General features: G+C 44.2%; 1 protein-coding gene across 3 annotated transcripts in view; it reads right to left on the bottom strand.

The window, feature by feature from the left end:
• The window catches only part of TMEM178B (transmembrane protein 178B), a 172,458-nt gene that overhangs the window by 95,653 nt on the left and 49,070 nt on the right, over positions 1 to 27,735 (bottom strand). For all 3 annotated transcript variants that reach the window (XM_075602628.1, XM_075602630.1, XM_075602629.1), the window contains one exon: positions 19,902 to 20,015. In XM_075602628.1, the coding sequence (XP_075458743.1) occupies positions 19,902 to 20,015 (114 nt within the window). The remainder of the gene's footprint in view (positions 1 to 19,901; positions 20,016 to 27,735) is intronic.

Raw genomic sequence — 27,735 nt, 5'->3', positions numbered from 1 at the left:
GACAGCAACCCTAACCTAGGGCCTGTCCCTGAGGAACCGCAACCTGGGATGGCTTGGGGAAACTCCTAGGGCCTGTGGACATAACCTGCCCCCCTTCCCCTAGCTATCCAGTCTCAACTGTAACTGCTAATCCTAACAGCCTAACGCACCTGCAGCCAACACTCAGCTCACACTGTCAGCCTGCAGGGATCCACACACACTTCACACACACTGCACGCACTGCGCCCAGCACATGCAGCGACACACACACAGACAGCTGCAATCACACACAGCCACCTGGATCCCGTAGCAATCCACTACTAGCACACTGTGCCTATTTGCCAGTGCCCACAGCCCTCTCCGCTGTGGCACTGCCAAACCTGCACCTTCCACACTCAAGGGTCACCTCCCTAGCTAAGGCGTCCCTCCTCAGTTACCCCCTGCCCTTACCCGGGAATTGGGGCCTCCCTGGGAATCTAGAGAGAACCCTTACCTGATGCAGGAGCCACGCGCTCCCTGCACCCTTCCTACTCCTTCCTCTGCTCTGCCCTGACTGACGCAGCAAAGCCCGGGAAATGTATCTATATTCCCGGGCTGAGCTTCCTCCAGCCCTATTGGCCACACTCAGGCACCTGACGCCTGTCTCCCTAAGCCTCCTGGGAATTGTAGTTCCCAGGGGGCTGTCTAAGCATTGGGGCCGCGTGCGCGCTTGCCCTGCGCATGCGCGAACCCCTAATGGCCGCTGCAACCTTACTGTCCTCTTCCCTACTCTCGCGCGATCTCTCCCTAGCCCTGGAGTCCTATCGCGCGCTGGCCGCCTCCTGCGCATGCGCGAACCTACGCGCAATGGCGGCGCACTCTCCTCAAGCCGCCGAGCCGGTGGCAACGCGATCGCGGCCCTAGCGACGGCCCGATCGCGTCCCCGGCAACCACAGCTCCGATCTGCTCCCTGCTCTGGCCCCCACCCTCGCGAAGTGCCGGCGGGTCCACCGCTGCCTCCGGCGGCACCCGCGACCCCACGGCACTCGCGGAGAGGGGCCAGAAATCGTGATTTTACCTCAGGGCTACACGTAAATAAGGCATTTGTAACAGGCGCTATAGTCTCCCCGCTTGCGCACAGCTTCGGTACAGGTAGGGAGCCGGTATTGCTGTTCAGGACGTGCTGACAGGCGCATGCGTGAGCTTCCGTTTGCCTATTGGGCGATATGTCCTTACTCGCGAGTGTACTTAAAGTGAGTGTCCTTAAACCGGGGTATGCCTGTATGTAGGAGAGTGCACTGAAAGGGGTTCTGCCGCAGCTCAAGCTGACATTACTTCACACTCTTTTTTGTTATTGTTGTTATTAACCCTAGTGCACCCCTATTTTGGTAATAGGAAGAGCGGGTGTGCCTACAATTACGCTGGAGCAAAATTGGTGCAATGAACCTTGATACATTGATGCAAAGTGACAGTCACAATGACTCCATGGGCTCCAGTTTTATGATCACTGTCTGCGAGACGTGATACATAGAAACCAATGTCCACGTGTGTTTTTCCATTGACAGGTTTGTGCTGCATTGTAATTAAACACAACAGCACCACTATTACCTTTATATACAGCACAAATACATCAATACCGTCAATCAATTTCTCCCCTAAAATGAACGCAGGGGCTGGCAGATTCTTACTTGGGGGGCAAATGCATCCTACCGGCCCAGATATCAGGGAGCCGCTGGCCCCTACACATATCCACAGGCGCAGACCGCGTTGTTGCATCAGTTTCGCACAGTGAAGCGTTTCTGCTGGTGCCATTTTGTGCGATTTGCGAGTCAATACAATGGAGCCACAAGTTGTAAAATCACACAATAATATTGGCTATATCTATGTGCAGGCGTGTAAGGGAGTCCAGGGGTTAAACGTCCTCTACAGGGCTGGAAACTGCACTGGTGTCGGGTTTCCTACCTGAACTGGGAGGTGGAGGTAATTCAACTCCTGATTGTACTGGTAGAAAAGGCAGGAAGTGGCTGCTTTGTACTGTCCCTGTTCGGAGTCTGTGAGAGGATCACAGACCGCCCACCGCCCACCACCCACCGCCCACCGCCCACCGCCCACCACCCACCACCCACCACCCACCACCCACCACAAGAATCCAGACTGCTGACCAGAGGATATTGCCTGGCAACCGTGAGGAACCCAAAGCCTCACACACCAGAGAAGCCTGGGCACAAAGAAGGGCAAAAGACTTACAGTATTAGTATAACACACAGGATGGAGGCACACAGTTATAGTTGCAAAAAAGATTGCTGAGACTTCGCTCCATGCTTGCAGCAGACCAACTAAAGTTTCGGGGACACAGCCCCTTCCTCACACGGGCGGCAACTATCTGAGGAACAGGCTGTGTCCCCGAAATGTTGTTTGGTCTGCTACGAGCATGGAGTAAAGTCTGAAATCTTTTTTGCAACTAAAACTGTGTGCCTCTATCATGTGTGATATAGAAATAATAAATAGAATATGTATAAAGTCTCTTTTCTTAGTGCAAAAATTTCTGCAATTACTTGGTAAACAAATTGCATCAGATGATATATAAGAAATATTATTATTTCTGATGATATTATAAGAAATACTTTAGAAAGCAAAAGGATTTTTTTGCTTTTTCGTTTTCTTCCAGTATTGCACTCGTTTTGCGTTGATATATACACCCCACTCTTTTTATAGCATTTCTTGGAAAGTATTTCCCCAGCAAAATGACAATTAAATGTATATCCCGTTTTATAATATGCCATGCAATAAAATGCAGAGAGAAAGAAGTGAAACTGCCGTTTGAGCCACGAACACAATCAACAAACACAATTAGAGGACTCTTCATACAGCGGGTTAATGCTCTGGGAGCTATTTAGTCAGGTCTCCTGGGAGTAAAACCAGTGCAAAATAATTGCACCAGATTTATTAAAAGGAAATAATCCAATTGCTTCTGATGGGTCCGCAGACCCCTGTGTTTCTCCTTTTATATACTGTATGTTTAAGGCTATTTAGAAATGAGAAACCCTACATTGCTTCAGGCTGTTGATGGGGAACCCTGTCGGCATGTTGCCTTGGTAGCAAATATCTCAAAACATTTTAAAGGTCTGGAAGCCAAAAGGTTAAACAAATAACTCCAGTTTGATGGGACCAGTGCACGGAGGAGACGGCCGCTAACCTATACCCAGCTGGCAGGTATCTGAGAATAGGGGTGGCCAACTCCAGTCCCCAAGGGCCACGAATAGGTCAGAGGATATCCCTGCTTCAGCAGAGGTGGCTCAATTAGTGGCTCAGTCAGAATCTGTACCACATGCAAGAAGAAAAAACTAGTTGAAATTATTGTATTTTTGGTTTGTTTTGCCCTCAACTGCACCTTGTTTGCCTTGAAACATACTGTATGCCCCATGGGTAATTATTTACTAAAGTCATATGGGTGCAAAACCGGTGCAAAATATTTATATGGGATTCCTTTTCTGTGATAGACATGGTGCTGTTTTTTGCACTGGTTTTTCTTAATTTTGCAAGTTAAAGGCTTTAGTAAATATGAATACAGGTGACCGTTAAATGTGTGCAGCTACTAAGTAACCAAGTACATTTTATTGCTCTGCAGTATCTTCCTCTAACTCTATTCTAGGCGGATAGCGTCACTAAAGTGGCTTATTGTATAGTCGCCGACGTGACCGTTTTGGGCCCACATTCTCCATTGACTTAAATGGGATTTTTGTCTGAAAGCCGCTCGATCGGCCGCCGCTGTGGCGGATATAGAATTAGTCTTAACAAAACTTACCTATGTACTGTATACCTTTTAGATGACCTTACTACGTCACAATGAAACTAGTCCATAGTTTCTGGGAATAATATAAGGGTTATATGCCAACGAGATTTACAGCCGTCACTGGGCTGTGGATGGTTCTATCAATACTACGAGAAACAGCTCTCACCTTCTACATCTTGGACCTCAACATTATTCCTGCTTCAGGTGCGACCCGAGTCGCCCCAAAGGCAGGCTGTGGTGGCAGCCAAAGGGTGTCAGCCGTTTGCTGCCGTTCGCTGATGTTACAGCTGCTCTGTACAATCGGAAACACACCAACCTTCTTATTCCCCTGTACCCTACGCGTCCACTTACCCTTCCTTATAGAGTGTAAGCTCCTTGGGGCAGGGCACTGCTTACCTAATGTTACTATGTATGTTAATGTTTGTTATCCTATTGTTTTTCGCCATCCAACCCTATTGTACTGCGCTACGGAATATGTTGGTGTTATAAATAAATTATGATGATAATAATAACCTCATGTAGTGTACAGGAAGCCTGGAGATCCTGCTGGAATAGCACAGAGAACACCGCTCATTGAAACACAAGGTGCAGTCCCCCCTTGGACCGATATGATCCAATGGTCGTGCCATATTCAAGCAGTTGGATACGTGGCTATAGATTTAACACAAGTCAGGCACATGCAAGTATTCTCATATTATTGTCTAAGACGAGTTTAACACAGTAATTTAAGACATGGGGAGGGGTTTGGCTTCCTCTAGGTTTTTACTCCTTGCGATGTGATGGCACTACGTGCTGAACAGGAGTTTGCACAGGCAAAACCCACCTCTCTCATATTTTGTGGCCCTTTAACAGGTACAGGATGGGCTTCAGGGTGAGTAAACACTTGAGGGACGATTGCATTGTTACATCGTTTCCAAAATGCAGGAATCTTCTCTGGTAGCTCCCTTATTTGGGGAGGGGCCTGACACACTGTTTCTACACCACGATATTTAAGGCGGCTTTTGTGCTCTTCCATAAGAGTTACTGTGATGGTCACTTCCTGCTTGTCAGCCAATCAGGAATGATGCTGACTGTCTCACTGACAGCTTCCTGTCAGTAGCCATATTAAATTCCTAAAAATTGTAATACGTCTCTGATTAACAAATCCTGATCCAAATAGCTTGTTCGGTCAAACAATGGGACAAGGTAAGTAAAATGAAAAATACAATACTAAAAACAAAATTTCAAAAATGAAAAAAAATGATGTAAACAAGCAAATTCCTACTCATACGGTGAGGGGACAGACGAAGTTCTGTCTTTAAGATACCTGTCTCATTATTGCATATCTACTATAGTCCGTTAACGATTAATGTTACTGTTTACATTTACATTTCATAAAGTTGAGACACTGAACGGTTTACCGGTTAATACCGACACTCAGAATTCATGCCAACACGTGCCAGGTACTGTGCGTTAATCTAAACTGGAAAGTGTTTTTGATTAACTTGTACCAAATACAATAATAACTTTATTTCACACTGAACTTTTTTTCCCAATGGGACTCAAAGCGCGTCACAATTACTGTATAGTGCGCAGTACACCGCCCGTAGGAATGTTACAGACAGCCTGCCCAGGTGAGCTTACAATCTATGATTTTGGTGCCTGAGGCACAGGGAGATAAAGTGACCTGCCCAAGATTAGAAGGAGCTGACACCGGGAATTACCCCGGTTCACACTCGGTGTCGGTGTTCAAAGACTCTGGTCTGTAACTGTTACATACGCCCATAATATATATTTTCTTTAACTGTGCATGCAATGTCTTGTATATAATGTATACCCTGTTCATTTATGTAACTGTATTTGTAACCATGTATTATTTGTCTTAACTCTGTGCCCAGGACACACATGAAAACGAGAGGTAACTCTCAATGTATTACTTCCTGGTAAAATATTTTATAAATAAAATAAAATAATTCACTCACTGAACCGCTCCTTGTTCCAATAAGATGCGTGGTGGAGTTCTCTCCACCTGCTTCATATGTATACCTCACATGTATATGTACATGTATACCTCACATGTATACCGTGTATTGTTCTTTTATATATTAAAATTGAAGTGGGAAAAAAAGTCCATCAAGGATAACGCAATCTTAGTTTATACCAAAACTCTATCACTCACACCCACACCCTGAATTAGGGCTTTAACAGGGTCAGGATGTGTGTAGCACCACAGCTGGGTGTGATTTAACAGAGTTATTTCCCTCCCACCCCCTCTCTTTCTTAACTTGAGTTAAAGAGCCACACTATTTCAGGGTCTGGATCGGAGCAATATTATAGACACACACTTAACGTCACGTTATTGGAAGATAATGCTGCAACAGTGATTCCCAACAGGGGGTTCGGGAACCCGGAGGAGGGGTCCGTGAGGTGTTTCACCCCCCCCCCCAAAAAAAATGTAACGGCGGATCCCTGCAGTGTAGTGCGTTCCTGAGCCCGTGTGGGGTCTGCGCACTTGGTAAGCCCCTAAACTGCACCTTGGTGTGAGTGGGTATAGCTGTCAATTACAGCAGGAGCTTCCAAAGTCGCTACCCACAGTGCTTTGCAACCAGACACTACACTGCCTTGGAACGGTCAAACAGGTTTGTTAGCAATAAGAATAATTAGAGGTTTGCAGAACAAATATTCTCTATCAGGGGGTGAGCAGTGAAAAAAAGGTTGGGACCCTCTGTGCTGCGTGATAAGTTTCTGCTAATGAGATGTAGAACGGCTGTTGAATATAATTCGCTTTGAGAATACACGTTGCCCTCAGGAAAGTTAACGTCGGGTCCTGTTTTAGATAATGTCCCATAATGAGCCCAGACATTAACAGAGCTCTGCTGATCCAGCCCATGGTGGGAACATACAGTCACAAACAGGTCCAGGTATGAGAAGAAGTCTTCACAGGGACCAATATAGAACTGCATAGCAGTGTTGACTACTCAAAAATGGTAATGTAATACCAAGAAAAATAGGAGTTCCATTCAGACACACACAATATATTGTTATCTCGTGATATTTTAATACTTTATAGGAAAATGTTTTACCAGGAAGTAATACACTGAGAGTTACCTGTCGTTTTCATGTATGTCCTGGGCACAGAGTTATAACAATACATGGTTACATTAAAAGAACAGGTTATACAGTCAATTCAGACATTTCATGGACAGATAGAGTTAGAAAATTGGGTACGGGGGATAAAAGGGCTGGTGAGCAGGTGGAAAGATAAGGAACCACGGTTTCAATCCCCTACTGTCCTATCCCACAAACAGACCACTCTTATCATGAAAAACGCCTTTTTAAACATAGATCTCTTAATGGAATATGCCTCAGAAGATTACCTTTCAGGCGATGTTTCAATTTAATGCTGGAAGGATAACATTGAAAAGTTATTTAAAATTATCTGTTTCAGGCTCGGGTATCAAGGGACTGTGATGGTCGGGCGCACACAGGCCCTCTTTGTATGTGAGAGGGAGACCCAGCCATTTGTGTCATGTTTACACCGTTATCTTTACAGTTCTTTGTATTCCCATGCTTCCTGAGCCTGTATCCGGTGTCCTATACCGGATATAAGCATGACCATGTTTGGGGGTGTCGCCCTATGTGCCCAGGCGCCCCCGTAATCGGATTGCTATACCTGGGCTGTGCGCGGAGGCCAGGACAATCAACCCCTCCGCCGTGAGAGACTATTCTTCCCGTATCGCGGCTTTTGTTTCCCCCAGATTTTGCGGCGACTCCCCGAGTGCGGACAAAGTATAACCACAGGCGCCACCGCCTAGTGCTCAACGGCTAAGCTCATACACTCCGCTTGCTTGCGAGAGTGCGAGCTCTTACCCGGCCGCGCGGTTGTAGCAAAAGCGATCCCAGCTCATACTACTGGCGGCGACGTGTGGGCGTGGTGGGGGGGAGTCATGAAGCTGGTTCACCCTCATTGGCTGCTGTCACGCGGCAGCCGCCTGAGAAGACAAATGTTGTTGTCTCCTCAAAATGCTTCCGCGTCAACGCGCCTCTTCGCCTGCAGGCACTTGGCTAACTGCTATAGCCAATGACTGAAGTGTGCTTGACGTGCACGCGTGCGCACGCAGCATCTCTGACACTATAAGCTCGGCCTTATTCTTGGGACTTTTCTTACAGAGTTGCTGTCAGATGCAGGAAAGGGACAAGCTCTGCAATGTGGCACTCGCGATCGAGTGAGTATCCAGGTTTGATGTCAATATACACCGTGTATAGCGGGGGTATTATTCCTTTTGATCTGTGGAATTGGTTTGTAGATATGCCAATTCACTATGTATAGACCAAAAAAAAACACCCTATTAATTATAACCATGATGAATAGATAGTGTTATTCAGTATATTCAATCTTAAATAGGGTACCAGGAGTGTAATGAGAGTTCTTAGGAAACACCGTCCCAGTCAACAACAGCTACCGTAATTTAGTCCAGCAGCTGAAGGGTTAGGTGAGTTACACATGTGAGGCTGCAAAGTAATAGCCAGCTGTTCTTGCAGAGTTGCTGTCAGTATAGTGGTTGGCACCTAGGTCCTGTACCGTGTGTTAGTCTCAATGATTGAGACTACCGTGGACTTTGAGTCTTCCCGTACGGATCCCGGAGGAACACCTAGGGCCACCTTGCTTCGGCAGCGCCTTCCACCTAGGAGTTTCCCCGTATCCCTGTTGTAGGATAAGAATTTTGTAAAACAAATATAATCACTGCGCTTCTCCGTATAAGGAGCATGCAGCTAGTGAAGGAATTGGCCATACAAATGTGCAAAACAGAAAGCGAATCCTGTGCTTCTCCCTTTGGGATAGCAATCAATGGGGAATGTGTATATATATATGTATGGTGTAAATACCTATAAGACAAAAGGAGACTTTTGGTATACATCCTTTGATCAAATAATGCCAAGCCTGCTAACCACGTCAAGGTAAGTCTCTTTAGCAGGTCCCTACGGTAAATACATACTAGTGTTATGTGAAATAAGCCCAGAAGGGGTTAAAATAACAAAGCATACGCTTATATAACCTAGTGCAATTAAAAACTGGTATATACCAGTACAGATACTCACATGTAAGTGAAGTGGAATAAGGGGACCTTGCTTTGGCATTATATACCTAGAAGAGGAGGGGCTGGCCTGCCACAAACTGCTCAATAAGCAGTTGCAGGTGATTGGCTAAATATTCAATTACACCATAGTAGTGTTGCCCTCTAGGAGCGTGCTGCTAAGTATTAAAATCGGCCCAACAAATAATGTAAAACAAATATAATCACCGCGCTTCTCCATATAAGGAGCATGCAGATAGTGAAGGAAATGGCCATACAAATGTGCAAAACAGAAAGTGAATCCCTGCGCTTCTCCAAAGGGGGAAGCGCAGGGATTCTCTTTCTGTTTTGCACATAAGAATTTTGTGCCTGTTGTACTGTGAGTTTTACTGTTAGCGCCGGCTAAATAAACTTCGGTTTATCAAACACTTGCATTCTGTCTAGTGGTTGCACGATCCCGCGTAGTCCGATCAACCCTGATCGTGACAGGGACTAAGATTACAGGGACACGCTATAGGGCCATAATGCAGAAAAAAAACTATGAAGGGATTTGCACTCTTGTATTTATACACAGGCTGATATATACTGTACATTCACTGGTGCTTCGTACAAACATGCATGCACCAATGGAAACATACATACTGTACAGATGTCGTGCCTGTTGTGTGTCATTGTGGGCAGTATTGTTGGTACTGAATCAGGCCAACGTGTTAAGAAAAGTATCTTTTTAAAAGTGCCACAAACATTATGCAATTTATGTACATTTTTGTGTTCTGGAAAAAAAAGGGTTGCTGTTGAGTTAGGGCTTAATATAAAACCTTGGCCCAACCACACCTCTAGGCCAACCACAGTACACAAGCTGCCTAGCTGTGAATGGAGTCGCTATTCCCGAAAGGAAATAATATGCACCTAAACAAAATCAATGCGGTGGAGAAGTTCTGGCGCAATTTATCATGCGGAAAACACAATAAGCGGCAATAACGTGCGCCGCTGAGGAAACAATCAGCTTTGTTACATCCAGGGCCGCTGATAGAGGCGGGCAGAACCTGGTGTGCAGCACCCGGGGGGCGGAGGGGTATCCTTTCGGTCAATCTTAAAAGTTGTGGGCAACTTCTTTAACCGGCAGCCAGGGCACCTCCCTCTGCCGCGCCCACGCTGACACCCTCACATGTACAGGTAAGCTCTCCTCCCCCCCGGTTAATAGCATGTCTGGGCTCTCTTCAGCCCTTCCGTCCCTTGATTGAAAGCACATCAGCACTGGTCTCTCACCCTCCCACCTCCCTACCCCATCCCACTCGACAGCCCGGGCCCAGGATAATAACTCAGTGGTAAAGCGATCCTGGCTACTTCCCTACATACCGCTGCATGCTGACTCCCTGCAGCCTCACGCACACACAGACGGCCATTGGAGATTCTCTTGAGTCTACCCGAGATTTCTGGAGTATCCCATCATTATGGAAGGATTGGTCTGTCTGGACATTGAGGACCCACTTTGCTTGCCCAGGCAACCAATGGACAAATCCAAGCCTGAATATGACTAGTCATCAAATTAAGAAAAGGCATCAACAGGCATGGTTTAATATCTGCCTTTGCTTCACTTTGGTGCAAGGAGGAACTGCACCTTAAAGTAAGGGAAATGCTACTTAACCCCTTCACTGTCAGAGGGGCCTGAAAGGCATTGCGGCATCTGGTAGCGAAGGGGCGAAGAATTGGAAGTCAGGCTGGAAACATTCAAAGGGATTTTGAGTTGAAGCTCACAAACTATTCCAGGTTATGAGATAAATACTCAGGAGGCAGCTCACTGCATAGATCCCCTATACAATATTAATGATGAGTCCCAACCTTGAGAGATGGAATACAATTACTGGGGCCGTCCTGAATTATTCACAGGCTGGGCTATGGCGCATGGCTGCCCGTGCTGCTCCTCGTGATGCAAACCTATCAATTTCCCTTCCTCAGACCCCCACCCCCTGCCACCCACATCTAAACCAAAGGCAAAGCAATGAAGGGCAACCTGTATCGTGTAGTCCTTTATGGACAAGCTCATAATTAGTAACCTACTGGTAACAGCATTGGGGTTTGTGTATAAATGTAGAGAAAATTGTTTTTAGGCGCACTGGAGCAGAACTACGGTGTATACATGAACAGTTTCTTACATCTGATGCAGTGTGTTACGACACTTCAGAATTGGAGGCAAATAAAAGAGATCAAGAATGTGATACATCTCATTATAATCTGTGCACCATGTAACTCCCCCAACTCCTCCTACTGACTCTCCCCAAGGTGCATGCTGGGACAGAGACACAGAATGTGATACATCTCACTATAATCTGCGCACCATGTAACTTCCCCAACTCCTCCTACTGACTCTCCCAAGGTGCAAACTGGGACAGAGACACAGAATGTGATACATCTCACTATAATCTGCGCACCATGTAACTCTTCCCCAACTCCTCCTACTGACTCTCCCAAGGTGCAAACTGGGACAGAGACACAGACTGTGAGACATCTCATTATAATCTGGGCACCATGTAACTCCTCCCCAACTCCTCCTACTGACTCTCCCCAAGGTGCATGCTGGGGCAGAGACGCAGAATGTGATACATCTCATTATAATCTGTGCACCATGTAACTCCTCCCAACTCCTCCTACTGACTCTCACCAAGGTACAAACTGGGACAGAGACACAGAATGTGATACATCTCACTATAATCTGTGACCCATGTAACTCCTCCCCAACTCCTCCTACTGACTCTCCCCAAGGTGCAAACTGGGACAGAGACGCAGAATGTGATACATCTCATTATAATCTGTGCACCATGTAACTCCTCCCCAACTCCTCCTACTGACTCTCCCCAAGGTGCAAGCTGGGACAGAGACGCAGAATGTGATACATCTCATTATAATCTGTGCACCATGTAACTCTTCCCCAACTCCTCCTACTGACTCTCCCCAAGGTGCATGCTGGGGCAGAGACGCAGAATGTGATACATCTCATTATAATCTGTGCACCATGTAACTCCTCCCAACTCCTCCTACTGACTCTCCCCAAGGTGCAAGCTGGGACAGAGACACAGAATGTGATACATCTCACTATAATCTGTGCACCATGTAACTCCTCCCCAACTCCTCCTACTGACTCTCCCCAGGGTGCAAACTGGGACAGAGACACATAATGTGATACATCTCACTATAATCTGTGCACCATGTAACTCCTCCCCAACTCCTCCTACTGACTCTCCCCAAGGTGCAAGCTGGGACAGAGACGCAGAATGTGATACATCTCATTATAATCTGTGCACCATGTAACTCTTCCCCAACTCCTCCTACTGACTCTCCCCAAGGTGACAGATGGGGCTAAATTGGAGCTAAATATTTTGAGACACAAATACAAGATGAAAATGCCCCAGGTTTGCTCCAAAATGACCTTAATACATCGATGCATACAGTATCTGTATGTGTACCGCATGTATCACAGAAATCAACATGGTTTTTTCTTTGATACATCTCATGCCATTTTTTTTTGCTCCATTTTTGCCTTGATACATTCCATCACAAAGTCGTTATTTTGTCACACTAGTGCTGAAATATGAACGTACCGGGCACCGGCTATGTATTAATCTAAGCTGCGCCATTTTGCGGTATGTCTGCCTGCGATGAGTTTAGCCTGTGGAGCAAGCGGGAGAAGTTTGAGTAATATTTGCATATTGGCGCAGGTCTGTGTATTAAAAAATTCCCGGCCTGCGTTACTTTTCTTGACAGCTTTCGGATGGGGTTTTTTTTAGCGCAAATTACTATCCCCATGTGGGCACAACCAATAACAGCAGAACTACGCTTAATAAATGTCACGTCAGCGCACTCGTAACTCCTGATGCATAGAGCCCAATGTCTTTGAAGCGGCAGCTATTGGTTTAACTCCCACCGCCAGCTATTGGGCAAGCGAATAATCAGCTTCTCTGTAACCGAGATATCCAAATACGATTGGAAGTGGGAACTCGATGAGGGTGCAGAAGAGATGGGCACATTTTTGTGGGCGGATTTGGATCCGCAGCGGATCGGTCGGTTCCTTTGGTCCCATAGCTTTCAGCGGATTAATGTCAAAAGGGCGACTCGCGTTTTGCAGATATTATTATTATTATCGCCAATACACTCTGCGGGGTCCGCAAAACTTGGACGGATTTTTAAGAATCCACCAACAGATTTGCTGAATCCACACATTAGATTCTTCAAACGCACTTGGACCGCGGCCTAAGTCTATCCAGGTACTCTAACGAGTCCATGCCTCGCATTCACACTGCACACATACTTCTGACACTATGTTGCTAGATAACATTGCAATTCGAGAGATCAGCCTCTCGTTACTGACTCCTCCTCCACCATAGGGTATAACAGGCGCAAGGACGCCATCTGGATGTAGCTCCTCCCCCGTGAAGAAGTGTCTCGTGACACGAAACGTACGTCGGAGTGCCGTGACGTCACATCCGTGGCGTCTGCAAGCGTGACGGTGCTAGGAGAAGTGTAGCGCTTTGGGCCCGGCATGGGACACGGTCGTATACCCTGTACTTCTTTTACAGCTGCACGTTGACATCTGTTGTGCTTGGTGTGATGCATGACTGTTCTCTCACTAACACCTACGGGTGTGACTTTACATGCACGTTATACAGTGCTGTGTGTTTACGTTACAGTCACGCCTTAAGAGGGGTATACCTGTATACCCTGAGCTTGTGTTTATGTTTTGGCGTTGTTAATTATACTATTAAAGATGTATTATTTTCTGTTTTTAGCAGGTCAGACGTCCTGTTACCGTTGTTAGCCCTTTAATGTGTGGCTGAGTGGTATACTTGAGTCTTCTCTGTGGATATTTACATCCCTAATTCATATACTATTGCACCATGAGTGCGTGCTAAAAAGGGACTGTTGTGACCTCGGTTACTGTCGTGTTTTGCCCTGTGGGTGCCGAGATTTGGGAGGGTCAATAGATGGAGTTAACGCGTTGCTGTGATGCCTCCGCTCACATCACTGACCCACAGTGCCCGCTGCAGCTTTCCTGCAGGCAAATGAGGCTTCAGAAAAAAAATCACGGTACTGTGTTTGTTAAAGAAAATCTACATTTTTAATTACTTTTTGCACCAATGCTCTTAAAGATTTGTACAATGTTTCTGGTAAAGAAACAAAAAAGCCATTTTTTTTTTTTTAATAAAGTCAGATCAGTAGTAATAAAAATAATTTCGGGTCTGTAAGTAAAAAAAAAAAGTAGATGGACTCCATCACTTTTAAACCAATGCAGCTTTCTGAGTAATCATCTCTGACTTTGCTCTTAACTTTGTTTATTCCCCTGTGTTCATTTGCACTTTCTTCTATTCTGCTCAATCGTTCGCCAACCCAAACTTTAAGATAGTCCAACCCTCCCTGGACAGAGCCCCCGTGCCTCCCCTAGCCTGGATTCCTCCAGCTTTATTCTCCTTTTAGATTACTTTGTTGTATCTTCCTCCATACATCTGTGAAGATCTAGCTGAGTTTGCTCTGCCCAGTCCATTCCTAACCACCAAAAGGGGCCCCGGTCAGAAACCCTGGGAAATCTTCAGAAGCTTTTTAATTATAATTTGGGTCTGGATAAAAGAGATGGAAACAGAAGTGATAGAACGAAGTCCCAGTAAATGGATTAAAGGCTTATGAACAAATAAAGCAAGGCGATTTTTTTTTTTTTAATAACTGCATAGCCTGTGGTGTAAAGCACTTCCCAACATTGGAGACTAAACAAAATAAGTGTTTAGAACTAAAACAGTAATTGGCATGTCACATTCCATGTATCAAGCAGGCTGTATTAACACCATGCAGAGTCACTGACTTACTCTTCTTTGTCCTTCAGAATCTGTCAAACACAAGAAACTATTTTCCCCAAGTATAACCCCTTCTGCATTTGCCCCTACACTGCTCAGGGGTAGGGATGGGCGGAACTGTCGAAAATCCATTCCCCAGGGCTTTCCATTCGAAATCTGTTCCACGGTGTCAAATCCGTTGACGGATTGTTCCAGTTTCAATCCATACGGATGAATCCAAAACCGCCACTGGATGCAATCCGGATGGATTTGTAAGAATTCCGACACGCGGATTGCACGACCCGTTGCCCGATTGTTCAATATCCGACCTGCGGGTTATTAACCCGTCATGTGGATTTTTAGTGATAGAACAAAAAAAAAACTAAAAGGGCGGATGATTCTTTTTTTAGACTGATCCATGTAAATCAGCGAACCAAAAGAAGTGTCCAACCCAAGGCGGTTCCAAATCTGCAAACAAAATTTCCCATTTCTACTCAGGGGTTTAGAGGCCGAAGCAAATATTAGAATAGGGGGACAATAATAAACAGGGGAGTAGTTGGGGGTTACATTTCTTTTTAACGGGATATTAAAAGCATTAAAAAAGAAATCTGATTTGAAATGCAGCTTTTCCCATTTCAGCTTGATTGATATCACAAACATATTTTTACAAAGCGAATAGTGATGCGCGATCCTGCCGAGATTCAATCAAACTTTCCGAGAAGTTCACAAAACCCTCAAAAAGGTCAATGGAATTATTGGCGCCAAAGGTTGCAGCAAAACACCCCGAATTGTTCAAAATTCGCCATTTTGCTTTTTTAAAGTGGCGAAATAGCAGTCCACCGATTTTGTTTTCGAAATGTAAAAAAAAAAAAATGTGTGATGCAATTTAAAGCGAACATAATCCTAATTATTCGCGCATACGATGCCCACTGACTTTTAGCGTTAAAGCGAACGTGTTGCACATTTTGTTTCAATGTACACTTTTTCACCAAATCAAAACGGGTAAAAATGTGCAAAGTTCACTGAAGCGCCCTGAATAGCGAAGCTCTGTTTGTAATAGACTATTCTGTACAGTAGGTACTTCCAAACCTTGGACACGTCCCTGTAAGTTTTATTTTCTTGAATCGATAAAAAGATCTTGGGGACTAATAAAACATCTGCTCATTTCATTTGGTAGTTTATTTGTTTTTTAATAAGCAAAATGACATTGTAGAAGCTCCTTGTACTTTTCATATTAATTATAAATTTAAAATGTATCTTTTTTTTTTTTTTAAAGCAAATTAAAATCCCACTTGTCAGCACATTTACACGTCTCAGACAGGTCTGCAACTCTGCGTCTCCCGATTATCGCTTAGCAAACAGTGCTTCCACCAAGCCAGGGATTCTGGGTAATGACATGCAAATGAGCACAGTGTGCCACTGTTTGCTTCTTATTCATTTTAACATGGGACCCTATAAGCTTATGCCTGCCACATTACACCGCTTTCCAGCTCAGCCTGGGCTACAGAAGTGTAGAGCCAGTATAACCTACTGTATGCTCTTCTTCTTCTCTCTCTTTTTTTTTAAGGAACTCCACATATACAACTTGGAGGAGAGAAGGGAGGGAGGATATGATGGAATTTTTCAAATACACAAGTGTTTCTACAAGGTGAAAGAAGTGGTAGAATAAAAGGTTGTGGTTTAAATCTGGATGTTTGGAGGCTTAGGAGAAATGTGAGGAAGTAACTTCACAGAAAGTGGATTCAGGGCACAGACCCCCCAATTATAGCTCTGGGAAACTGCCCCAAATATCATGAATGCAGTGGCTCTCAACTGCAGTCCTCAAGATCCCCATCAGGTCAGGTTTTATAGGATATCCCAGTTTCAGCACCGTGGCTCAGTCAGTCATTCTGAGCCACCAATTGAGCCAATTGTGCTGAAGCAGGGATATCCTTACAATCTGACTTGCTGGTGGCCCTTGAGGACTGCAGTTGGCCACCCTTGCGTTAACCCCTTCACTACCAGGGGTACCTGTAATTCATTGCCAAGCAAAGAGAAAATATACAAATGCAGCTGCAGAAAGGAATAAAAATGCAAGTATTAGCTGAGCATTTGTCATTCACGGTGGATTTTGAAAGCCAAGACCCTTAATAACACCCACTGTTATATATATTCTCCTCTCTCCGGGGGAGATCCCTTCTGGAGCTCTTAAAGAGAAATGCATCATTCTTCCGAGCAGATTTCCATGCATACAAGATTATCAGGTCCTCTGTAAACAGTCGCAGCACTGCCTCCGCGTCTATCACCCCAAGGCAAGTTACATCGTAACAGCAAAGGCCCCAGAAGACACAAAGTAAATAACATACGCAAAGCAGTAAACAAATGTCTAGACAGGAATCCACCTCACAGACTAAAGGAGGCTTCTAAAAATTCAGCTCAGCTGCTGACATTTATACCTTGTGCAAGGGCAGCTCCACGTGCGCTGGGCAGGTGCAGACAGGCACATGGGAGCCTGAGAGTTATGTCCCATTAATATAACAAGGAGAAAAGCAGGGGCCAGGCAAATATTTATTGTTAGCACAGGACATATCCTTTTGTGATTTCCATAGTGAGACTGTACTGAATGTAGGCTTATCGTGTTCTGGGCAAACTGTTATCCAGTGGGATTTTTTAACCTTTTTTTTAATGCACCCTATAATTATATTATGCAATTCTGAGGAACCCCAACCCCCTCTAATAGCGCGTCTGAGATCAGATGCATTGTAAGGAACCCCCAACCCTCCCTAATACCGTGTCTGAGATCAGATGCATTGTCAGGAACCCCAACCCTCTATAATAGCGCGTCTGAGATCAGATGCATTGTCAGGAACCCCAACCCTCTATAATAGCGCGTCTGAGATCAGATGCATTGTCAGGAACCCCAACCCTCTATAATAGCGCGTTTGAGATCAGATGCATTGTAAGGAACCCCCAACCCTCTCTAACAGCGCGTCTGAGATCAGATGCATTGTAAGGAACCCCCAACCCTCCCTAATACCGTGTCTGAGATCAGATGCATTGTCAGGAACCCCAACCCTCTATAATAGCGTGTCTGAGATCAGATGCATTGTCAAGAACCCCAACCCTCTATAATAGTGCGTCTGAGATCAGATGCATTGTCAGGAACCCCAACCCTCTATAATAGCGCGTCTGAGATCAGATGCATTGTAAGGAACCCCAACCCTCTCTAATAGCGCGTCTGAGATCAGATGCATTGTAAGGAACCCCCAACACTCCCTAATACTGTGTCTGAGATCAGATGCATTGTCAGGAACCCCAACCCTCTATAATAGCGCGTCTGAGATCAGATGCATTGTCAGGAACCCCAACCCTCTATAATAGTGCATCTGAGATCAGATGCATTGTCAGGAACCCCAACCCTCTCTAATAGTGCGTCTGAGATCAGATGCATTGTCAGGAACCCCAACCCTCTATAATAGCACGTTTGATATCAGATGCATTATAAGGAACCCCAACCCTCTATAATAGCACGTTTGATATCAGATGCATTATAAGGAACCCCCTACCCTCTCTAATAGCACGTTTGATATCAGATACATTGTGCATTTTTTTATTTGGCACCATTTTTAAATGACCCGAAAATTGCAGCGAACCCATAGGGATGTCCCTGGAACCCCTATTGAAAAACAGTGCTGTAATCAAAGCTCCCTTCTTTTTTTAAATATAAAAAGGATTATGGATATCGTATTGCAGGCGTTATGTAGCATGTTGAATAGAATTGATAGATACATAATAAAGGGCTAATTATATTTGTAGTTCAGGTATTTAAAGTCGCATTAAGTGGAGGAAGGTTGGGAATCTAGAGGGCTGTGTGTTGGTATTTTCCAACTTTAAATCATTAGCCAGGGAGCATTGCGCCAACTAAAACCTGGCAGAGTAAAAGAGGGTAACATGAGAAAGCGATACATCCCATTACAATATGTGTGTTGTGTTACTCTGCAATAACGTCTCCCATTGAAACTCCCCAAATCAAAAGCTGGCACATACTCAAACATTGGATACCCAACATGAAGAGGCACAGGATGAAAATGATGGTCTAAAATTGTCTTGAACATCACTCCTAATGTTCTTAAATGTAAAGTATTCCTGGAGTAGAACTATCATTTCCAGCATCCCATGCTGCCAAGGACAGCTTTGGCAAGGCCTGGTTTTTTTAATCTTGTCCTTAAGCATTATGGGGCTTGTAATCCTGATTTTTCTAACTATATGAAGAATAGGATTACATATCCCATTGGATGAGAAATAAGATAAACGACCAGGATTGGGCAACGTACCACTGACAGTATGTAATGGCTTTGTTAGCAATAAATAATGTCTTGCAGCATTTTAATTTTATATTGGGGTTAAGTTAAAAAAAAAAAAATACTGCCATGCCTCAAAAATGGGACTTAGCTCTGTATTTCTCCATTACTAGATATTTTTTCACTACTAGAGCTCCACTTCAAAGGGAATTACACACATTCAAAAAGCAGTCCCAATTACTAGTCCGTTTATGATGGGCAAAACCATTTATTTTATCAGCAGCAATCCCACATTTTATTTTACCTGAACTGTGGACTTTTAACCTCGTTACCCTCCCCCCACTCTCTCAACCTCTCCCTCCCTCTCACTCCCACTCTCTCCTCTCCTCCTCCACTTTCCCAAATAGCAAAGTGATTCGCTGACTTACAGTGGCTTTCCAAGGACCCACTTCCGATTATGGCCCTACCACTGAGTGTAGTCCCAAAGTGCAGGCCATCCTCCCAGAATATCATTCTAGCTGCCCCCGAATAAACATGTTCAATCGATTTTCAAAATAAAAGGAAAAATCCTGTTTGGCATATTGATATTTCATTAGACGTGCAAATCTCACCTGGAAACTTTTAAAGAACAATGTACACCATGAGTACACAGAGCTCCCCAACTCCAGTCCTCAAGTACCGCTAACAGTGCAGGTTAAGGCTATCCTCTCATTAGCACAGGTGGCCTAATCATTTTGACTGAACCACCTGTGCTCAAGCAGGGGTATCCTTAAAACCTGCATTGGTAGTGGTCCTTGGGGACTGAGAACCTATAAATTCATTTGAGCGCCGAATTCCCCTCGTCTTTCCTTTTTGTTTCCTTTATAAATAACATTGACACCGTGATATGGTGGTATTCATACTGTAAGAGGACCATTTTAAGAAGACATGCCTGCCCTTCACGGGAGTCTCCGGACACCAGCTTTAGAGGGAGGTAACAGACGTCGCGGTCACTTACGCAGAGCGTGCCACTCGTCCTGCCGGATGGTCTTGGTGATGTTGTAGGTGAGGTTTTTGGGGATGGTGGCTGAGGAGTAATGATACTTGATGAACGAGCATCTCTCGATCTCCCCTGGAGAAAGAAAAGAGAGAAGCATTCATTGTTCAGTCTGTTCAGGAACTTCCATCACAACAACACTACCATGCAGAACATATGGGGCTACACTTATTAATCATGCTTTGTTTTTTTTTTGTTTTTTTTTAATGGGCTATCGCCAAAACAATTATTAACTGAAAACACCATAAGAACACCTGCTACAACACAAAATACATGCATATTACTAGTGCAGGGGTAGCCAACTCCAGTCCTCAAGGGCTACCAACACATCAGGTGTTAAGGATATCCCTGCTTCAGCACAGGTGGCTCAAACAGTGGCTCGGTCATTATGACTGAACCACTAATTGAGCCACCTGTGCTGAAGCAGGGATAACCTGAAAGCCTAACCTGTTGGTAGCCCTTGAGGACTAGAGATGGCCACCCCCTGTACTAGTGGCTACTTCCACCCAGCTACAGAAGAAATGCAGAAAAGCCCTAAGGAACGGCAATACAAAGGACACACATTATTTCCCCCAAACCTTCTATCCTGGCATTCTGGCAACTGCTAAATCTCAGTCAGAAGTTTGTCAACAGAAACCTTCATCATGACCTCTAGGTGAGGATGGTAAAAGACCATTGCTGGAAACGCTGGAAACATGCATGCGAATACCCCACAGTCAGTCACACACATAGAGCATTCAATGTTAAAGGATCACACTGCTGTACACCCAGGAATGCGGTAATGTAGATATATGATCCAATGCAGCAAATGTGACCAAGGATTCTACTGTACATTGGTGAAACCAGCCAAAATCTACAAACCAAAATTAACCGTCACGGGCACACAATAACACATCATGAAGAAGGAAGATACTGCACTCCAGTGGGACGTCACTTCTCACCTAGTGGAAGGAAAGTGTCCAGGCACATGGTCTGGCAAAAAAGTTGATTTAATGGCAATACCATTAAAATAATGGTATTGCCATTAAATCATCTTTTTAGCCAGACTGTGTGTCTGGACGCTGTCCTTCTACTCCGCGATCTCTCTGGGGTAGTACAGATTTCCCCTTCTCCCAGAGCACCGGCAATTGATTTGTATTGCTGCTATTATAGGGCGCCTGTGACCCTCCCTGTTTCACATCACTTCTCACAGCCAGATCTTTCCATAAAGGATCTATCGATCTTCCAAACACCCAAGAACGGAAAACATTTGAACTAAAGTTGCTAAAAAGAAAAAGGACTTAATGTTGATTTGGGGTTTCTAATACACTCTCAGAAATGTATGCCATTCCCCCCGCCACCTTCTGTCTCCCCACTATTGCAGGATACTTGGTTCTGTACATTTCTCACGTCAGTGAAACTTTTATAAATCAGTATTGCCTGACATGAGGAAGAGAGAGAGCTCTTGAAACCTTGTCCTAAAATATCAAATGTTTGACAAAAAAAATGAAGGTATCACTTGAATTATACTGAATACTGTGTACTGAATTATGCATTTGAATTGGCTGTAAGGTGCCTTACTGTTTAGCACCATTTATTAAAACTGGGCCAAAGTCTTGGCTTGGTGTCACAAGACACCAATATATGCCACAGTGGAGTACAATAACAACATCATCACTGCAATAGAATACACAAAAAGGTCAGAATAGTTACCGGGCATCAGATTTTCCGGTGCATATTGTTTTCTAGCCAAACACGCACAATAAATATATTCTCTTTATGCTACAGGATTTTCCTTTTGTTTGTTTTTTAAATCTCATGCAGTTTCAATAGATTCACATTGATTTTCTGTTCGTGTAGTGGCTGAAGTGCCTTAAAAAGCAGCAGTGCAGAGACCGATCTCAAGACATTCCAAACCTGTTATATACAAAGTGTCCTGGCCCTTTAATATTAGAAAGGGTTATACAATATCTAGGCTCCAAAAACAGAATGTTTAATAAATCCTGCTATGCAAATAGAAGAGGTATTCCACACTAGCTTTAACAACCCAACATGTAATCTTTTTGTTTCAGGCTCAGAACCCCCAGAAAATAAGAGAAGCTGGCGGATCAATGACACAACTACTGTTGGTATACTGTTACATTTTAATGACATTGTAGCTGAATATTTAGCATTAGGCTAAGGCCCCGCTGCACACGCCCGCATGGCTGCCTTGCTTGCCGGCAGCGCGTGCATATCACTGCACCGCGATCTGCGGTCTGCAGTGAAATTTTTTCGGCACGGGGAGCATGGCCAAAACAGGTGGGGGGGGCGCAGCCATGACGTGAGGGGGCGGAATCATCACACAGACACGCAGCGCAGCAGACAGCCCCACAGCCCCACAGCCCCACGCGCACAAGTGCACACACACACAGGCACTCACACACACAGGCACTCACACACACAAATACACACACAGGCACTCACACACACACAGGCACTCGCACACACACAAATACACACGGGGAAACCGGAATGGGGCGGGTGAATTGGAGCAAGGGGGAAACCGGAACGGGGGGGATCGGAGCAGGGGGGGAGGATCGGAGCAGGGGGGAATCGGAGGGGGGAATCGGAATGGAGGGGATCGGAGCGGGGGGGGGGAAATCGGATTGGCTGCTGGGATCCAATCCGTGATTGGTTCCCTTGCGTGTCACGTGACGCGGCACTCGCCGAAACCACAAGCTCCTTGTAGCTCCGGCTGGCTGACGCGTCACAGCACGCAGTCAGTCACGCCGGAAGGAGCCAGGGGAGACATCCAGACCGGAGGTAAGGAGCTGGTGGCCCACGGCCGCGCGCACCGCCGGCCGCAGCGGGACCAAAGCCTTATAGTTGCTTAAATAACTATTTTTTTTATCTATACAAATGGTTTATCACCAGCTGGATAAGTATGTATCTATATCTATATCATCACCATCTTCAGCTCTTCTGCTGATGAAGGCCTCCCCAATGATCTTTTAGGCATTGAAGTTGTAAGCCTCTCCTCCATTTTTTGTTCAAACAAATTTTCCGATGTCTTCCTGTCTTACTTTTGGTCATTTTCTTGATCTTTTAATCTCCCTCGGAATCCAATCAAGTACATCTGTGTCCAACAATGGTCATTTCTTCTTAGGATATGTCCGGTCCGCTGCCATTTCAATTTCTTCACCCTTGTGATGATGTCACAGACTTTTGTTTGCTATCAAACCCATTCATTCTTTTTCCTGTCTCTTCGGGTATTATCCAGCATGCATCTCTCCATACTACTTCGAGTTGTCTGAAGCTTCTGAATTGTCTTCACATTTAGGGTCCATGTTTCACATACATATGTGAGCACGGGCAGAATACCCTGGTCGAGAACTTTCCTCTTGAGGCACAGTTGAAGGTTCCCTTGAAAGATTGTCTTGTGTCTTCTACAGAAACTACATCTTATCTTCATTCTCCTATTGATTTAATTTGAAAGGTTCCCATATATTGATACTTGCTGGCTAAGGTAAACATAATCTTCGACTTCTTGTTCTATTCTGACTTATTTATTTTTAATATTTGTAGCATTGACACATTTGTTGAACATCACTTTGGTCTCGCTGAGATTCATATGGAGGCCACATTCTTACTTTATTCGGCCGGTTCTCCAATTTGTTGCTTGAAGTCTTCCGAACTTGGGCAAAAATAACAATGTAATCTGCAGAATATAGGTGACTCAAGTATTCACTGTTTTAGATTCCTTTTTCTTCTCAATTCAATGGCTTGATGTGGCATTCATTAAATGTTCTTTATAATATCAATATACGATTCAACACTTAAGGCCTTAAAAACTGCAGAGGTTACTTAATAAATTACCTCCTGACATAACTAAGAATGAACACAATCTCATAACTCATATTATATCTGCTGCAAAATATATTGCTTTCTCATGGAATCAATTGGCTCCTGTTTAAGGTACAATTAAAAGTAAAATTAGACAAATAGTGGTTTCTGAAAGAATTGCAGCATTTCTAAACGAGACCACTAATCAATTCCAGTCTGCATGAGACCCATGGCTCTCCACTGGAACTGATTTTGCCCCTGGTAGAGACACACTGTTTCTATAAACCCTCCTCCAATGGATATAGAACATGGTCAAGTGATCGTATCATTAATCTCTTTCCTATCATTTCTGTAAAACTCGTTATGCTCATTGTTAGGTTTCTCTGGATGACCAACTCTAATTTGAATTGTAATTTCAAATTTAACTTTTGACTTATGATTGTTTCTTTTTTTCTTATGTACAGGCATACCCCGCATTAACGTACGCAATGGGACCGGAGCATGTATGTAAAGTGAAAATGTACTTAAAGTGAAGCACTCCCTTTTTCCCACTTTTGATGCATGTACTGTACTGCAATTGTCATATACGTGCATAACTGATGTGAATAACGCATTTGTAACAGGCTCTATAGTCTCCCCGCTTGCGCACAGCTTTGGTACAGGTAGGGAGCCGGTATTGCTGTTCAGGACGTACTGACAGGCGCATGCGTGAGCTGCCGTTTGCCTATTGAGCGAAATGTACTTACTCGCGAGTGTACTTAAAGTGAGTGTCCTTAAAGCGGGGTATGCCTGTATAATCTATAAACTCTTGATTTATTTTCATATTATTTGTATACCTTGACCATTTCCCCACCTCCCTGTCCCCCTCTTTCATTCTGTACCCCCATTCCTCATTACACAAATCTCAATAAAAAATGTAAGGGAAAAATTGCTGAGGTGCAGAGAGAATCAAATATTTTTCTGTAATGTAGGAATCCTAAGATGAGTGATAGATCATATTCATTACTTTGGGAAATAACCTCTTGTACAACTTGGATGTGGTCCATAATGTTGTATTCACTGCGATACAAGGTAGGATACTGGATCATTTGTTTGTTTTGTTTCCTAGGTAAATCAATAAGTGGTTCAATCATAAAGGGGGGAGATTTCCTGACAGCCTTGCCTATTAAGAAGAACTTGCCAGTGTGCAGTTGTAAGGCACCAATAAAGGTGGGCTCCATAATAGGAAGTGGAATCTGATGGCTGGAACAATCGGAACTTGATGGACCCCGAAGCGTGGTTGTAAAGATTAGGCGTGTGCCACAGAGATGGTGGAAGGCATGATCAAAAAATAATGCAGTACAAAGGACAAGAAGCAAAGGCCAGGCAGGCTGAGGTCAGAATAAACGACAGATAGGATAATGGTATAACAGGTCAGGGTCATGGTATGCAGGAAGTAACAATGTGGTCAGGCAGGCTGGGGTCAAGGCAGAAAGAGGTCACAAACATACTCAGACAGGCAAGACCAGGCAGCAGACAAGTCAGGTGGATAGATGCTCTGATATCAAGACTGGATGCAAAGGCACATTGATCTGGCAACCAGGAAGTGGATGTGATCAGCTTGCAAAGGAAGCCAGGGGGAGTGCCCACAAGACGGATTGGCAACACGTGTGAGTAGTAAAACTTAAAAGTATGCTGTGGCAGAGAAGCTATCAAGCAGCTGGTTCAGCTCAGTGTTAGAACTGCTGCCCTGGACAGCAGAAATTGTGGGTTCGGATTCCATCGGGCCTGACAGCAGATAAAGCAGATAACTCTACCTCCTACTTCAGAACTTTACAGGAGCTGAACATGCAGTAAATAAACAGGTTCCTGCTAACAGGAGTTTGTGCTTTCAAGCAATCTAAGTTTGATTAGATTGTCTCAGTGGAATATGGCAGATTTGGGCTTGTGGGAGTGTTTTCCTAGTACTTTATGACAATGGAGGGTGACTCTAAGCTATTATGTTATTAGCCTCTCTACCCAACTCATTGTTCATTGATAACTAATACTGTATTTATTACATTTATGGGAAACCCTATTGCTGTTTACACTCCATGTAATGCACGGTGTTGCCCTGGAACATCCACCTCACTGTGTTTAATACATTAGCATGGTTATTGATTGAGATGCAATGTACATTTTCCTTCTTAACCTTTAAAAGATGCAAGCTATTTATTCCAACAAAACCCAACTCTTCCCACCTAACTTCATCAATTACACCTGCTAACTGACCCAAATTATATGTATTTAATGATTTAAAAAAGTGGTCCCAAGGTTCTAATTTGGACTACAGCTCCACAGCCAGTAGTAGATTTATATTGCTAGTTTCATAATGGAGAGAAGGATAATTTCATAACAGTTTAACTCACAGAAGAGGCAGTAACTCAGTATATTTGTATGAACATGTATTTACATTGCATGCAAGTCCATGCCATTGTAACACACTGATCAAGCCATTGCTTTCTGAGTTTTCATTCAGAATGGAAATATATGTCTAGGGACATGCGTTTGGGATAGATCTGAGGGATTAAATGAGATACCATTCAAGAGACATTTGGTAAATTGACTTGGTACTATATATTTAAACTAATCTTAATTTGTTTCTCTATAAAAAAAAAAAAGACATAAGATAATATTTAATGTGTAGTGCTTTTGCACTGAGCAACGCATGACAGATGGTTTCGGTGAGGAATGGAGTTAAATCAAGTTGGTGAACCATTAGCCTGCAATCAATGCAGAAATATCAGCACATTGAGAGCTGCCTTGAGGGAGGGATATCAGCAGGGGTCAGAGCATATCATTCTACTTTGGAAACAGACAGCTGCTGTCTCGTCAGTGCAATGCTTTAGGCTGGAACATCTCCTGGGATCACACATTAGACCCCGGGGGCAGGATTTGTGTTCCTGAGTCCGTTCAGAATTTGGTCACCACCAAGTATCTCTAGCAAAGTTTTATTTTGAGGATCTGTACAGCTCCTATCTTCCTAACAGAATATTTCCATCAACTAGTTAGCTCATTTGCCCCAAACCAAGTCCTTTAAGCATCTGGACAGCTCCTGTGTTGCTGAGTCTTTTCATCACCTGGACAGACGCCATGTTCCTCACTATGTCTCTCTCAAGCACCTGTAAAGCTGCTGTGCTCCTAAATAAGTCATTTTAGCATGCATACACATCTGGACAGGGTCTTGTGTTCGTAACTGAATGCTCCCAGCAGTTGGATAACTCAGATTCCCTTCAGGATCTGGGAACTCATGACTAATCTTTTCATTTGGAGGACTACATATCAAGCTCCTGCATGTAGATGAACATCCAACTTTTTTTTCTTGGCTCAAATGTAAGGAACAGTTTACATCACTTCAAGCCTAAAGGAGGTCTTTGCTGAGAAGAGAAAACAATGGTGGCTTATGACGCAAAAATTGATGAATAACACCATTATTCCGTGTCACGTATCCTCTACCCATATTTTACATTAAAAACTAGTCAATTAATTCAGTGATGTTAAAACACACATTTACCTGTAGAAACATGGTTTCTACTACTGTACATAACCACAATCCGCTCACCTGAGTCATTGGACAGCTCCTATGCTCCTGAGTCTTTTCATTAAAGCTGCAGTTCAGTCTTTTTTTTTTTTAATTTATTTTTTTACTTCAATAGTTTCATGTGTGCAATCGCTACTTACCTAAAGAACTGCATAGCTGCAGGTCAATTCGTTCTCCATGTTTTAGATCGGTGAAATTTTGGTGACATCATTAGAGCTGGCATATGTTTTTCTTCTGCTTATGTCACTCAGTGGAAGCTCATGAATATTCATGAGCACTCCTGCACTGACATGTGCTAGAGGAGGGCAGGGCTGACAAAGGGGTGTGCCAGAGCTTGTGACAGGACATGGAGGGGCAGTGCCTTAGCAAATGGCTGTTAAAATAGAATACAAGAAAATTGGTCTTTCAAAGTTGTTTTTTTTAAAAACAGAA

Source organism: Ascaphus truei, chromosome 5 (genome assembly GCF_040206685.1).
Source record: "Ascaphus truei isolate aAscTru1 chromosome 5, aAscTru1.hap1, whole genome shotgun sequence".
Lineage (NCBI taxonomy): Eukaryota > Metazoa > Chordata > Amphibia > Anura > Ascaphidae > Ascaphus > Ascaphus truei.
This window is presented reverse-complemented; position numbering and strand designations above follow the sequence as displayed.